The sequence below is a fragment of the Oenanthe melanoleuca genome, chromosome 5 (assembly GCF_029582105.1).
Source record: "Oenanthe melanoleuca isolate GR-GAL-2019-014 chromosome 5, OMel1.0, whole genome shotgun sequence".
NCBI lineage: Eukaryota > Metazoa > Chordata > Aves > Passeriformes > Muscicapidae > Oenanthe > Oenanthe melanoleuca.
The window spans coordinates 17,160,489-17,177,446 of NC_079339.1; the positions used below are offsets into that span (position 1 = coordinate 17,160,489).

A 16,958-nucleotide genomic window follows, 5' to 3' on the forward strand; every position below is an offset into this window, starting at 1 on the left:
TCAATGACCACAGATTAATCACTGCTGATTATGCTGGTTTTGTAAGTCCGGGGAATATATTTCAAAAGGTACAATGGCTGGTATCTAGAAAGTTGCTAAACCTCCTTCCTTATGCCTAAACTTCACAGCAAGAATTCAACCCACAAAATTATCAGTGGAAAAGACTACATCACCTTGCAGTGCAGCAATATTTCCAATGAGAAGCCTTGGACATATCAGAGAGTTTGGGTAACACAAAGTCTCTGAGCATGATTTGTGGCCTTGAAGGCAATATGCTCCAGCCTTAAGTGAACCCAAAATTGGCAATTGTTTGGAGCTGCTGATCAACAGATCCCTGTCTCAACTAGTTCACTGCCTACCACAGCTGAGTTAAACCAAAGGAGGGAGCTGAAGAAACCTCAGCTGCAAATTATGCCTAATAAAGTGGTCAGCCTAGCTCATCACTCTTGAACTGCAGCAGACAAATCCAAGACAATGACTGTATGCTATTGGCCTGCTTACAGTCTGATAACACAAAAAGTCATCTTCCCCTCTCTTTTTCCAATATGTAAAAAGTGTTAAGCATTTAGTTTACTGTCATTTTCTAATGTTGCCTGATATACATTGTGACACATCAAAAATGTTCATAGAATGAATAAAAACTGTGCTGTCTGTTTCAATATACTACCTCAGTCATGCCTCAGCATTTGATGTTGCCTGTATTTAAATGCCTAAAGCTGCCTTAATTATTTATTTTATTGCCTTTCTAAACCATTCTTTTCTCCTTTTGCTATTCTTTCTTCCCTTTGTCAAATACAATTGTAAAAAAACAGTGCCAGCAGTTAGAGGAGCTGCAAGCTGGGGTCAGTCACCAGCTAAAGCTGATGTTGATGAGGTGTGTGTAACCCAGTCTGCTCACTTCATCTGTCAGTACTCAACACTAGCGTGCACTCAGTTCCAGATCCACCCAGATGCTGAAATGGCTTCTTATGTGGCCACATCTGAGTCAAAACTGAGTAAAAACCTGTCTTGTGAACAGTAAGGTCCCATTGCATTCATTCAGATGTGAGAGCACTACACATTCCCCAGGATGTGGCCTTTAATATCACTTCTCCTAGTCAGCAAAAGCAGAGCTGAATAATTCACCTCTTTAAGGGATGGATGAAACTCACATATGTGCAAAGTATTTGAAAACCACCACTACTGTATGCCAGTCTTCCTTGGGAGAGGCTGGTTGAAGACCTGAACCACTTATATTTTGTCTACTATGAAACCTGAAACTTGAGGTGTGGGAAACAGATCATTGTAAAAGTGCTCCTCAGCAAAGACATAATCTGACATGCTCCTGGGATCATGAGTTAACCTGTAATTGGAGATTGCAAACTAGCAAGGAGGAGGCCCAATTACATCTCTTCCTGCTATAGACTGATCCATTACCAAATATTTATCAGGAAACCCTCAGATGGATTTAGTGATGTCAGGAAATAAAAGATCTGTCTGGCTTTAAACCAGGCACAATGGCAGCAGCAACTGTGTCCAATTCATCCATACAGATATGTGAATTATATCCCAGTTAGCCAGGGTGGAGGTTAGAACTGGATTTGTCCTGAGAGAAAAAGCACTGTTCTTGTGCAGTGGGACACTATGGAGAATACTGAAGTTACTGCAATATGAGCAAAAATCCATACTGCTGAGGATGAGACACCCACCTACATCTCCAATTCTGAGCTCAGCCAAAGTAGGAAAAGAGGCATAAAGAGCTGGCAGACTGCTGCATTATCTGATCTTTAAAAAGGGTATTTGTGTTAGGCATGGAGCTTAATTTAGGAGAGTTTGATTTTCCTTTCCCTGCACCCATTCCCCTGCTAACATTTTATTCAAGGAATCAATTAGGCCTTGATCAACCATTGATCGAGAGGTCCCAGTGGGAAGCCCTAATGCATTTTATCTGCAGCTATTGTTCCTAAATACACCTATTTCTGAGCATGCACTTAATTCTTTTCATCAATACTGTGCTATCCTTCAACAAGCCTGTTAATAACATTTTGGAAGTGCACTTTCAGTGAAATCCTACTTAGACAAATGAATTAGTGAAACTATTGGGATTTCCTTTGGTGTGTTTGTTTTTTTTCAGTTGCAGAGGCAAATAGATTCCATGTCCCTCATCTCCTCCTGCCCAAAAAGGTTAAAGTGATGTGTTGGAGTTCAAGATACTAAATAAAAAGCTGTTCAGAGCAAACGGAAAAAAACTATCCAATAATGCTTTAAAGCAAACATTCATTATATTTCACTAAATGCCTTATGGAATTAAAGATGTGATGCCTCTTTACACACTCCAGAATTCTTCACTGTCATTAGCATTTTTCTAGTAATATTTCTTTTAAAGACCCATAAGGTGCAGATCAACTTTAACAAGAGCATACGATTAAATCAGTCACATGGGTTCAAGCATGCACTTAGGTTATGTGCTGAACAGGGAGAGATTTAAACCTATGCCTGACTGCTTTGCTGAAAAGAAGCCAAAGTAAATTTGCTATAATTAAATTCTTTTGATGAAATTTCTGCAACTCCCTATTGTGGGACACCAGTACTGAAATGCTAATAAACTAGTTAAAATTAAGCTTATTACCAAGTAAAATAAACCACAGAGACATTTCTGTCTTTTCTTATTTTATACCACTATTTATATAACATTATTTTGCTTTAGAGAAATAAAATACTTGACCAGAGCTAGAACATCCAACTCACAGAGCAGTAATTGTGGTGCATCACCACCCAGGAGGCAATCTACAGATTCCTCCACATCTGCCTGCACTGCTACTCCTGTTGATCCTGAGAAACAGCTTTTAGATATGTCAGCACTCACTGCAAAACCCAAATTCCAGAACACTGCCAGAGAGCAGGTATATGCCAGACTGGTGGACTGGATAATTTTAAAGGTCTTATGCAAACAAACCAAATTAAACTTTAACAGGAAAATGAAGCATTAACACATGAGGCAGTCAGAAACCATTGCATACATATGCCAGGACTTGCACACCCTCACAGAAATACCAGAAAGAGCTCAAATTGCCCTTGTCCTCTAGAGAGCCTTCTCTGCATGCTGACAAGTGCACACATTATCCACACAGATTCTGTTCTGAAATTGTCCCAGCCCTGCACAGCAGCAGGAACAGCCCTGTTCACTGTGGTAAAAGAAGATAAAGGCACCCAATGATTCTATCACCACTCAAGAGTTCCATCAGTAAGAAGGGGATGGTGTAGGCAAAGTCAGATGCTAATGGAGATACATTGCTAGAAAAAGGCCATCTGACTAAATAATGGTGCACTGACCACTCTGCCAGTTTTGCAGGATTTTCCACATCCTGTTGTTTTCCAGTAACTTAAGACCATCTCTAAACTGCGCACAGTTTGGGTGATCTTGTCTCATCACTTTAGGCTCCGTTTCTCCACTTTCAGCAGTGTTAACATGCCCTGAGTGTGCATTTTGGACAGCCCTGTGGGCTGTGCTGACGGGGAACATGAGGTACTTCATTACCTGAGGAGACAGTTCCGCTGCACTGTCAAAGGCAAACATGGAAAACTTTTAAGTTCTCTTGACAGAAGCTCAACAAGAACAAGTTTCTGCAGTAGACTCGAACTAAACTTTCTATATGAATAATTCTATCAGTTTTTTTTGTGAACCCCTCCCTCACATCAGTGAGCAGCTCAGCAGGATCAGATCATTTCTGTGAGCAACTGCACATGAGTGCAGCAGGTGGAAGAAATTCTGTTTTTCCATTTTCTAAAGCCAAACGTGTAAAAGGCTGTGAGGACTGAGCTATATTTGAAATCATATCCACTAAATTCCAACCTGCTGTCTTTGTATGATACAAGGCAAAATATCAATTAGAAATTAAAACAATTTTCAATTTCTTTTCAGAAACAGAGGAAGAAATGCATCAATCTACAGAATATATTTTTTTATAAGATAGTAGCAGAAGCTATATTGGAGCAGCATGGAAAATAAGAACATTTTCACACATTTCATGAGAAACAGAAGTAGCCATTATTTTTCAATCCTCTGTGGGCTACTCTGTGGGCCATTTTCAACACAGCTAAGCAGGCATGGAATTTAGGCTGTAATTTTCACAGGGACCCAAGCGAGTTAATGGCCTAAGCCTTATTGAAAATTCTCATCTTAACTTCAAGTTGCCGATAGCAGTAACTGCTCCCATAATCAAATATCATAGTCAGTGATTCTTCTTTGCTTTTGTTCTTTCCTGGCTTATGTTACTTATATTGCATGTTATGTTATGTATGACATTTAAAAATAAGAAAAACAAAAATCGAACAACTTAAGCCTCCTCCCCTCCCCCACCAAAAACAACACACACACTCCCCACAAACCAAAACACAACCCCACATTATGGTGGTTTAGTTATGTTCTTTCATTTTTGGGCATTACATGGCTCTGCCTGTATATCATATAAAATGCAGACATCTACTGAAAAGATCACCTATTATAGCTGCAAAAAAAAGTAAATATGGACTTTTCTTTTTCCAAGAGAATCATCACAGTAAAAATAAATACAGATGCTAAACCAGGAGGATTATACAAGTTAGAACTGGTACAAGACTGTGCATTTTATTAGCATAATTTACATTCTAGCAGGATCCAATCTGGTGTTGAAAAATACAAGTATCCAACCTCTGACAGGATAGGACTCTGCAGCTTTCTCCTTATCACAATAAAATTAAGGTTAACCCTCTCAGTACTTCGAGGATCTGTTATAAATACACAGAGAGCCTCATATAGAAATGTCAAACTATAAAAATGTCAAATGCTGCTCTGTATTAATGGAATCAAAATAAAATATACTAAAGAGAATATTCTGCCTATAGATAGGCAGCTATGCACATAACTATCCACATGACTCCAGAAATGTCACTGGAGTTTGGATTGCTTCCAATGGGGGCACAAATGTAGCCTGAAAAAATACTGCACCCAGAGTGATAACAACCTATCTTAGCTCTCATGATCACACCAACTCCATTGAATACCCAATCTCATGAGCTGGTATTTCTGACCTCAAAAAATTAAAAGCCACATGTAGGGAACTTTTATATGAATGTGTGCAAATGCCAGCAGGAGTTTCCAGGTCCCTCAGTTGCTCACATTGAGCTGAAGACAGCCTATAAGCCAGTCCCTCTGCTTTGGGAACAGCCAGGACAAAATAAAAGGGCTATAGGTTTTTCCTGACAACCATCCTATAGGAACGCATTCCACCACAGCCCATATTCCCTTCTGCAGAAGTCACAAGATTAATATTTTGCAAGATAACTAGTCAAGACACTTGGAGGAACAGTGAACATGGTGTGAGCTCAGGCCCTGCCAAGGAGATCTACAGTGCAGTTCCAAAAGACAAGGCACTATCCCTTTTCCTTCCTACACTGTGGATTCCTGAGCTTTCTCCAAATCCCCTTTTCTTCACAATATCACACTGCATAGCCAGCTCAAAGAAAGAGTTGTGAACTTCAGGGCAGCATTTATCTCATGACATCAAAATGAACCTTTATCTATCAAGAAAAGAAAAGATGACATCCTAAGGCATAAGATCAAGTGGGCTGCTTAAAAGCTCAGAGAAGATCAAGTCACTAGACTGAGAGGCAGAGACAATTTCTGGGCTTCTCCCAAGCTGACGAATGAGAACAGGTCAGTTGTGAGCCCAGTTCACCTCCACAGCTGCACACCCCTCTACAGTAAGCAAATAAAAGCCCTGTGCCAAAAAACTATCTGTGAATGGCTGTAAAGAACTTTTGCCATGATGCTTTTTAGCAACTAACACAGCACTAAAGCAACAGTCCCAGCAATAGATACAGAGAGACTGCTTCACTGCCCATGAGCCCGCACCCTGTGCTCACAAACACATGGATGCACACCCACCCTGTGGCTGGTATTGCTTAAAGTGATAATCTGCAGAGTCCTTTTCTCCTGCACACAAAACTAACCTTACTTTCTCCTAATGGACAAGTGTCAGTGTAGAATGTTCCTTCACTGATTTTTCAAGGATCTACATTAACTGAATTACTGTGGGAGACTTGCTTGGGCATACTACTTCCCCATACACATGGCAATATTGTTTTTCACATCAGGAAAGCCAGCACACAAACTCTAAACATGCCATATGAAAATATTAGTTTTATTCTGCTGCTGGTTTATTTATTCTGCAGTAGGCAGGACTGCAAGTGTAACACAAACTATTGATTTCCTCAGTATAAGATTTAAAGTCATACAGGAACATTAAGAGCCTCAAATTTGATCATCCACAATACCGAGACTACAGCAATTTGTTAACTCAGTAAAACTGCACTTGAACTGGAGCCCATATTTTAGACTCTGTTTTGATCTTACAGACAACTGCAGGGTACTACCTCCTGCAGTATGTGAGTCAGAGGAAAGTTAATTTCCTGATCTCTTTATTAAGAATCAATAAAAAACACTGCAAACCAACAGGCTGGAGGAGGGAGGGAATCCTTTCCGATACTTTTTCACTTTTTATTTCTGAAGAATGAGGACAAACATTCTCTGTGACACACCTGCCAACCTAACAGCACTGACTGCTTTAGGAATAAAAACAGTTCACTGATTTATTTTCTTTCCTCCATACCAACACATTTACTGATCTATCAGCCTCAACACCAGCCAACAACAGGAGTTCTACCAGATGATGACTTGGAATGAAAGAAACATTTATTTTATCAACCTAATCTGAAACACTTTTATGTATTTCCTCTGTGTTAAGGACAGGTCTTTATTTTAGGTCTGCCATTACTTCACAAACTACTGTAATTACTCTTTGTAAGATGTCCTAAGCAGAGGATCTCTTTCCCAAACTGAATCTAGGTTATCTCCATAATCCCTTTTCATGACAGCTCTCTTCCATCTTTCTTGCACTTTTAATCACTTCTGTAACCAAAATTCAACATTATATTCACAGTCAGACAAGTCTGTTACACAATGACATGATAATATTTTCTAACTGATTTTCTTTCTAAATATAACCAAGTGTTGTGTTTGGGTTTTAGAGATCCATTGCATATTAGGTAGATGCCTTTACTCCTGTATGATGTGTAGATCTTTCTGCCAAGATCTGACAGTAATTCAGAATCCAATAATGTATACCAGCAATTTTAAATTGTCCCTTCCACTGCAATTACCTGGCAAGTTAATTCCATGTTCCAGCTACAGAATACTGTCTGGCAACCAAGATCTTTGAAGTCCTTCAGAAGTGCACCTGCCAATCACTCACTTATATGACTAATATATAATAACTTGTATCACTAATATACTACTAATTATATTAATAATTTATTTATCAACGAACACAGTGTTGTTGTTTTGTTGGTTTTTTTTGCTATTGCCATTCCATCCTTAAAGAAAGTGTGTATGCTCATGTACCTGATGAATGTTAGTTCATGGTAAAATTTTGCCACCTTTTCTGTAATTATTGAGTTCCCTCAGCCTTCAGTTGTAAGGGACATTTATTGAATATGCAGGTGGCACACAATTATGCCCTTGTTTTGGATTTATTCATGTAAGATTTTTCAAAAGAAAAGGATAAAGATAATTCAGATAGGCAATATTGCCCTCACAACTGAAGGAACAATGGTCAAACATAATTAAAATGTGAAAGCACAAACAAAAGCTGTGTTTATTGAACTTTTATGCATTTACCTTGGCTTTCCACTAGGCTCTGGGTACACATGTGCTGCAAGGAGCAATATGGATAGATAATTAATTTTATGCCTTCGCCTGTTCTGAGGACACTTCCTTTTTAACAGTATCAATGCGGCTCTTAAACCATAACCATGTTTTTTTTTTTTATATCCTATTCACTTTGATGGGTATCTCTTCCTACATTCTTCTAGTAAGGTTTGTTGGCTTCTTTGCTTTTTTTTGTGCGGTGTTTTGGTGTTTGTTTGTGGGCTTTTTTGGGGAGTTATTTTTGTTTCCTTTTTTTTTTCTTTTTTTTTTTTGTTAATGGCAGATACACTTGGCAGTAGCTGTGACCTTGAGTTGTACACTTGAGCAAGCAAGACAGCCCAGTCCTGCCAGGCTGCTTATGCATTCTGTGAGAGCTCCTTCAGAGAGGAGTGTCTCAATGAAGACAGAAGCATGATGTGCATACCAAGCCAAGTGCTTCATGATTTATTTATAGGGAAAAGGGGCATATAAATTTGCTGAAGGGGAAAGAAAAATGAAGAATTTGACTTACCTTGTCGGTGTAGACGAAGAAGAGAATCACAACAGTGAGCTCCAACAGAAATATAATTAACAGCATGATAAAAAACTGTCAAGAGAAGAAAGGACAGGGGATAAAACAAAAGCAAAAGCCATCAACATCTCTTTCAGCTTTTTCTGGATGCACAGCAAGAACATTCAGCAGATCATGCAGAATGGGGAGTGGGAGTCAGGCAGCAGGATACAAAGCTGCCGCAACTGAAAAAGCATGTAAAGGACTAGTCAGGAAACCACAGTGTCTGGACATAGGCATAGCTCATTTATAGCACTGGTTTCAGTAGAACACCCTAAAACCCCACCAAGAGCAAGCCAGTGTTCTCTGACAGCGAAACTTGACAAAACTTCCCATGCTAGGTTTTCTTTTTTTTTCCCCCCACTAGATTTTAGTGATAATATCCAAAGATACCCATGAAATCCACAGCTTAACTTCCCATGGCAAAAGAAGGTAGCCTGGGCCATAAATCATGAAGTCATAGCTCCTTTCAAGGGTAATTGTGGGATCAAGGGCGGAGTGAAACGTGTACCAAGTTAGCTTTATGAGCAGTTTTCAGGGAGCTACACAAATCACCCATGAGTTTGAGTTGAAAGGGGCTGATTTGTACTGAAGACGTCAAAGCAAAGTTGGGCCACCTCTCTTTCTTCTCATAAGCCACGAAACTGCCTAAAACCCAGGAGTCAAAAGCTCAAAGGACTGGATAAAAAACTTTTAACACATGGATTTCAGGTAGATTCTCTAAAACTCTGACTTCAGTGAGAGGAACTGCTGGCAATGCCAAACACTTCTGGGAAACCACATCTGCATTTTGTTACCACACTGGATAGGTTGCAGCAGCATCAACACAGCACTTGCAGACTTTAGAGAGAGCACTATCAGAGCATTAAATAAAATGGAGTTTTGCCTACATAGGCAAAGGAGAGAGTAATTTTGGAAACTTTTTAGGCTGAGGCAAAGGTCCAGCTCCCCAAAACACAAAATTCACACATTTAGCAACCTGTAAGGCTGGAATTCTAATACTGAGCAACACCAACTTAATTGGAGTCCCATCCCCAAGAGAAAAATGCAATTACTGTCTCTTCAACCACAAGGCTGCAAACCTATAAAAGTTTAATAGCTACTAAGCCTTTATCAGAATTTCTGCACTGCCTGGTAAGTCAAAACCAAACCTTTGAACCCATGGATTTATGTGACTGCATGGAGGGCAAAAAGTCACAAAGGGGAAAATACTTTTCTTCCCTGGTACAATTACTGTGTCTACAGAACTCATTGCATTTTGCCCCATGAATCTTAAATTATTTATTTTCAAATTTTCATCACTAGTATTTTTACACCTGCCTGACCCTAATACTGGATCCTATTACTGCCCAGTTTTGAATCACAGACCTCATTTATGCCTGTGATCTGAGCTGATTTCCATATCATTACCATCCAACACTGACCTTTTGTATGGCTTTCCAAACCTGTCGTGGTGCAGCTTGCTTATTTTTTACAATTTTAGCCTGCTGCATAGCATTAACTGAAACAGGACAAAACATATCCCTCTTTGCAAAGATGCACACACTTTGCTCTATCTATTTGGCTGTGGAGTACTTTTCTGCTCATCCATAAAAGTATCACTTTTCCAAAATGAGCGTGTGAACACCATTTTCTCCCTGTGAAATTCCCTGGCATGGACTGGATTGCATGAGACAATTTCTAGAACAAAGGAAAAACACTGTTATCCATTAAATACAGTGATTAGCATTTCCTACAACAGGACCTTAGTTTCATCAGCTTATCATTTTGCCAAACCTTAATTGTCTGTGCTGATATATTCTGTGCTTGTTTCTGCTGAAAGGATAAAAGCTTTTGGAAGAAAATCAAAAATAGCACTCCAATTACTTCTAAGAATGAAGCAGGGAAAAGTATGCTATTTTTCCCAGGTTAAATTTCTGGTGCTTTAATTTGAAATCCTCTCATACTGCAGTGCTTAGAGCAGGGACCTGACACAGTGCAGCTCCATTTCAGGCACAAAAATTTCAGCCCTTTGTCTTACCCAGCTATGAGTGGATGTTTTTGGGAAAATTATTAGCTTTCAAGAGACTGCATTTCACACATCATAGAGATAAGAGGGCTCAGCAGTTAAAACCTGCAAATCCTACACCCACATGGCTCACACACAACCAGATAATCCACAAACCATCCCACAATTTTTTTCTGCTCCTGTGGTACCTTTCTGCCATCTCCCCAAAGCCAATAACCTCCAACCCCATTTCACAGGACATGACCTGGAACAGGGTGGGGTATGTCCAGGAACTGGAATAAAACCTGTCCTCTCAAGAAAGCTTTTCCTGCCTTCTCTGAACACAGAAGCATGGAGAGAGTACAGATGAAGCCACTAGAGACTGCAGGAGAAATGCTACCCCAAGTAAGAACATTTTTAACAGCAGATGGGAATGGTTTGGCTTAGGATAGATCTGGCTACAAGTTTTAGAAAAAGTGGTCCTTCAAGCAGCAGACAATCCAGGCAGGAGACAGAGGACACCTGTCCACATGGATTCCCAGAAGGAACAAAGCTTTTGAGAGGATAGTGGCTGGGGAGGAGGAGGATGCTGGAGCCATGGGGAAGAAAAGAGCAAGAAAAAAAGAGTGGCCATAAAAGAAAAACATCCTGCACTGATCCCCATGACTGAGTATAATGTGCAGGGAATGGACTAGCAAGAGGGAAGGAAAGGTGTCTGGAGGGAAGTTGTAGTGTTTTCTCAAGTATGTCATTATTTCTTAATACTAGGATCAGTAATTAAAATTTCATCTTAATTGGCAACAAATGAAGTGAAATTTCATGTCTCTAGAGAATTCTCCCCTACAACACCAACTCTGCTAAAAGCTGCCAGCTTCAGACTGGATCAGGGAGCTGCTCTTGCCAGCTGTGCCATTGTGTCCACGAGCAGAAAAAGGCTGGATCTTCTGCCAAGATCCTGATGGTGCTCCTGCCTTCCTCAGGTCATACTAGAGAAACAGGAATGACACTGACATCAGAAAAGATGCTAAAATTATGGAGTCAAGCACTCAAAATTTAGGAAACACCAGAATAAAAATCCTCTCAGTGATGGTTATGTATCATGTCTAAGTTTTTCCCTACATAGATTGAGAGGGCCCTCCAAGCTGAGAATTTGGTTTCATGTACTGTAAATCTTGGAAGCCATACAGTGAACCAAAACTAATACACATTGCTCAGAAAGTCAAAACCTAGATAAGGATTATCCTTTATCTCCATAGAAAAATATTTCAGTTTTATATGAAGTATCTATCTTTTTGTTTTACATTTGGAAACATTGACAGAGCCCACATAGCTATTTCACAGATAACTAACAAGTATTATGAATTCCCACAGTGTGCATACAGTAGAGACCTGTGCTGTATCTTTTATTACAAATGTTAATTAAGTGGGATCAACCTCAGTGTGGAGGCTTCACACTCATCACCTGGTAAAAGCTACAAGCACTTGCATGTCAGCTCATCTGCCATGCCCCTTCTAAGCAGAGCTGTAGCTGAACCCAAACCAACACCTTGGAAAGCAGCAATCAAGGTTTCAGCCTGGGCTGACTGGTCCTGTGATTCACCAGACTAAAGAGCATGCATGGACACAGGCACAACCTGCTCCTCTAGTCCACAACACCGTCCAACAACAGGCCATTTTCAGTTTCATCCTCAGTATCATCCCAAAGGGAATGATGCCCAATCTAGGGCCACACCCAGCTTGGCATATACCATTCAAATTTAGAAGGAAGAAACACAAACTCACTGAAGGCACACAGTACCTAAACCCCCACCACACCTGCTGGAGACCCTCACAGCTGCTTTTCAATTGAGTTCTCTCACTGTGGTGATAAATACTGAGAAGAATAAAATTGAGTTTTGTTTGCTTCACTGGGGCTGTAGGCTATTGGTATAATAAAGATTTATGCATGGAGAAACAACAATCCCAAAGCAAAGCATTCATGTGAAACTCCATAAAAAAAGATTAATCTGACCTTGTACACAGAAATGCTTTACCATACTACTTGTCAAACAGTGGGACGCAACCCAGCAGAGGTTCAGTGGAGAGGTCCCTACTGCTTAGCTTTTCATAAATTACACCTGAAATAACCCCACAGAAGCTTTGATGAGGAGGGAGGTAACACCCTTCTGTCTACCACTGCTAATTTCCAACCCCTAAGAAAACTAAGGCTGGTTTCTCAGCAGCTACCTTTATATTCTACAAAGCCTTTGACCTTCCCAGATTCTCATTAAAGGTGCATGGATAAGGAAGTATGCCACTGCTACCAAACTAATTTCATGGACATGTACCACCCTCCTGCTGTCAGAGAAAAAAGTCTGCATTTTTTGGGAGAGGAGGTCCCAACTTTCAACTCCATCCCCATTGGATCTGTACCAGGCTTTTGACTCACTACTTCTAGTTTTGTTGATTCAGGCTGTTGGTACCAGTTGGAGACTCAAGAACTGTACCCTGTGTACATCACTCCAAGCATGTTTCCATTGCTGCTCACACAGGCAGAGAACAAATTAATTGTATTTCCCTCCCAAACAAACAGGATTCCCTGGTTTCTCAGATGTTTCTACAGACACTCACCTCTCTGCATGATGACTGACATCACACATTAATACACAGGACTGGGTCATCTTCTTCCCCACTGCCTCCCCCTCCCAAATCTTCTCAGTAGTGGGATCATGTTGCTCAAATTGCCCATCTCTCCATGTCAAGAGTAGCTAATTTTCTCTGAGTCTCTCGAAGACAAAAATGACCCAATCCAATGAAAACCAAGGTGGAAATGTCTTGTCAGCCTCCTAACATTTTGCTGTGAGACTAAATGTGATATAACTGATGGCAAACTTCAGACTGCTGTGTTTTCACTGCTTGCTGAAGTATGCTTCTAGTTTGATGGGGGGTTGTCTCAGAAGGGGACAGTAGGATCTCAGTGTGCCAGACCTGCCTTTCAACTTAGCTCATGGCAGGAGACAGAAGCTTCTTGCAAAGAATTATTCAAATCCTCTTCAACAAACATGAAAGTAGTAGGAAGACCTGCGAGCCAGCTGTTTCTTTCAAACAGGGATACATTCCAAAACAATTTTAAAGTTCATAGCCTAGCAAATATATTACTTACACCAGACTGCATACAAATTAGCATAACCCTCATAAGAAACTGAACAAATAACTTCAACAGACAGCCTGTGCTGTTTTCCATCACATTTAAACAACCTGCAAGGTGGACAGTTGGCTTCTTTTCTGACAGACACTATGAAGTACAACACATGAGCAGGGAGGTTGCTCCTGGAAAATGCTCCAGCAAGATAACTGCCCTCCACCTGCACTAGCTCCCAGGATGAAGAGGAAAAAAAATGGAAAATTTACAGCCAGTCCTTCCTCTGTAACATCAACTGCAAGTTTGGTACAGTGATGATACAAATGATACAAGAATTTTGCCTTTTAGTGAGGCTGGATTCCCAAATCCTCACTGATCATCTTTAATTTTAGTATTTCATTTCACTTCCTAACAAATCCACACCCCAGTAGAAGAAACTACAGACAATTCTTTGGGGTAAGATAGTTGGTCTTCACAGCCTGGAAGGGTTATTAATTTGTTTGCCTGGTCCTAATGTGTACATATATAACTTTGGTGCTCAAGAATGAACCTGGCTGCTAGAAGGCAGAATCTCCCAGAATCACAGAAACACACAGATTGTCAGTGATCTCTGGGGACCACCTGGTTCAACTCCTTCCTAAAAGCACAGTCAGCTACATGAAGTTGTACAGAGCTGTGCCCAGTCACCTTAGGAGCATCTCCAAGGATGAAGATGGACAGTCACCCACAGCCTCCCTGGATACCTTTTTCCAATACTTGGCTATATTCATGATAACAAAAATAACAAAAAATATTCCACATCTCTAATTGGAATTTCCTTTGGTTTTGACCTGTGATCTCTTGTACCATCCCTGTGAATCCTTCCAAAAGGATAGGATATATTCCAAAATATAAGGATGTATTTTCCTTACATTGTACTAGAAGGTGGTTGAAGACATCAATAAAATATCCTCCCTACTGTAATTTCTTATGACAGAACAAACCCAGCTCTCTCAGTCTGTCCTTGTACATCATGTGCCCCACAATCATCACAGTGGCTCTCCACTGGATCCCTTCCCTTCTGGCATTCATGTGCCTCTTCTACTGGGGAGCTTTAAATTGGGTTAAGTACTTTAGATGTAGTCTTTTTTTATTCTGGAAGAAGGTTTCATTCTTCCCCATGTCAAGAATGATAAAGGAATGTGGGGCTTGGTATGGTCCACAAAGATCCAATTACTACATTTATCATTATATTCTGATTTGAGACAAAGGTACATTCAAAAGATCTCTGCTTGATTTTTAGATCATAATTCGATATGAACAGAAATGCTATCAAAGGTAACCTCACATCCTGCACTCATCTCTCCCTTCTTTTCTCATCCTATATTTAATACTGAAGGTGTAAATAGTATCTGTCCTTTTTGAATAAATTATGTCAAAGCTTCACCCACTGTCATGGAAAGAAAATGAGCTCTATCCCTTCTGAAACCAGGACACCTAGAAATTCACAGAGCTCCATTCTAAAGTCAGAAGAACTTAATGAATTTTAAAGGAGCCACACTTTACCAAGCTGCCTGAAAATTTGAAGTTTTCCTCAAATTTAATATGCTTTGTAATTTTTCTATTATTTTATAATGGATTATATTATTTATATTTAAATATTATTTAATAGATTGAGTGATGATGTCTCTTTACTATGGCTGGCATTGTTAAAATCTTTTTTCTTCCTGCAGAAGAGAAGCATCTCCATGCCCAACCTAATTATGATGACAGATGCATCAACAAACTTTGATGCATTAGTTGAGCACCAAAAGAGGTAACACTGTCAGACGTTCTGAATGCTGTAAACTATTGCCAAATTTACTGCATATCCTACACTTTGGAAAAATTCAAGGCATCTAAAAAAAGTCTGAATCAATGCCAGCATTACCACTGAGATACTGAAAAATGAACTCCAGGTACTGGAGAACCATCCACTCTTTATAAAGATCCTGTATTTTTGCCACTGTTGGATCTGGCTTTGTAAAGAGAGCAATGTGAAGTTCACCCTCAAGCATTTTCAGGCCTCCTAGAATAGCTTTTTAATAACATATTGGTAATTGACTTTTACAGAATATAAACTCATATGGTACAGATTTTGTCAGCACTAAAAAAAAAAAAAAACAACCAAATTCTCTTCCAATTCTGAAAGCAAAAGTGTCCAATGTATCATTAGTTCTAACAAGAAGTTTGATGTAACATAATTCCCTGAAGGCATCTTGATCTGATATATTAATAGGGAGTAGGAACATTATGAAAGATTCTCTCTTCTTTTTTTAAATTTCCTTTGATTTTCTTTTCTGAGGTACTGAGCAAGGAGAGGAGAAAAGAAGAAAAAGTGCAGTGGGAATTATAAGTGACTTTCTCTGCAGCCTGGAAGACTTGTACAGAAAAAGACAGAGCAGCGAACAAAAAATGACAGGACAGTGCCCAGACTGCAACAGTAACTGGAATAACAGTCAACAAAATCCCAGTACTAATCTACTACATGAACTTCAGAGCAAAAGGGAAAGGGCAGTTTGTTTCTACCAATTTCCATCACAGTGCGCTCTGATTACACATCCCAGCACCACAAGTTTTGCTGACACTGGGTCTGAATGCTCCTTTGATTATTTCCATGCATTTGCTCCTACTTACCACCCTTTACAGCACCACAAATGCTTCCTTGCTGTCCACAGCATTTAGACTCCTTGAATATTTGTAGATTTATGTCCCATCTGAGCCCTCTCTCTCCCATGTTGTGCATATTTAGCTCTTTAAGTACTTCCTTGGAAGTAAATCTCTTTAGTCTTACAATCATTTTTTTTCAGCATAAAAATGATAAGTTTGCTCATAAACTGTAAAAAGGCAGTAATGTACATGAGCAAACTTATGAACAGAAACTCCATTATGAAAACGTCATGTATCTAAATTTGGTTCATCAGCTATTATTCTCTGAAAGCCTTAATGGCTAATTCATTTTGATTGTGACAAAGCCTTTCATGCCTTATGCCTGCTGGATATATAGTACAGCTCTGTTTATGTTTGAACCATATATTTTATGAATGTGCAAAAACTCCTGCTGATCAATAAAGCTCAAAGAAATCTGCAGTAATTATTTCTGGGAAAATATACAACATATGCAGCCTTAACACATTAACAGTGTTTCATTTTAGTCTCATTACTGCTTTCAGTGGGAATCATTCAGTCTTACTGCATTAGTGAGTGAAAGTCGAGAGACCTGATATTCCTGTACTATGCATCAGAGGATTTTAAGAGTTATTTTATGGCATCTCTAGTATTTTTTAATATTCTACAAAAACTGACTCAAAATCAATGAAGTGTCATCAAACGTTGGTCAGGTATCATTCTCCTATCACAACAGAGGGTGGGTGTAGGCCCTTTGGCAGATCACAGGTTCCTTAGCACTAATAAGTCTTGCTGGCCTTTGACTTTTATAAGGGCTTCTTCATTCTTCTGCAAACATAATGCAAAGGTGTGGCACGATCTTGTGTGATTTTATACCAGTCAGGAGAAAAAGTCATCTTACTTGTGAAGTATGAGTGGCTGAAGAAGA

At 39.6% G+C, this 16,958-nt stretch overlaps 1 protein-coding gene across 7 annotated transcripts in view; it reads right to left on the minus strand.

Annotated features, from left to right (window-relative positions):
- Positions 1-16,958, minus strand: part of TSPAN4 (tetraspanin 4) — a 412,521-nt gene that overhangs the window by 42,822 nt on the left and 352,741 nt on the right. For all 7 annotated transcript variants that reach the window (XM_056493428.1, XM_056493429.1, XM_056493430.1 and 4 more), the window contains one exon: positions 8,238-8,312. In XM_056493428.1, the coding sequence (XP_056349403.1) occupies positions 8,238-8,312 (75 nt within the window). The remainder of the gene's footprint in view (positions 1-8,237; positions 8,313-16,958) is intronic.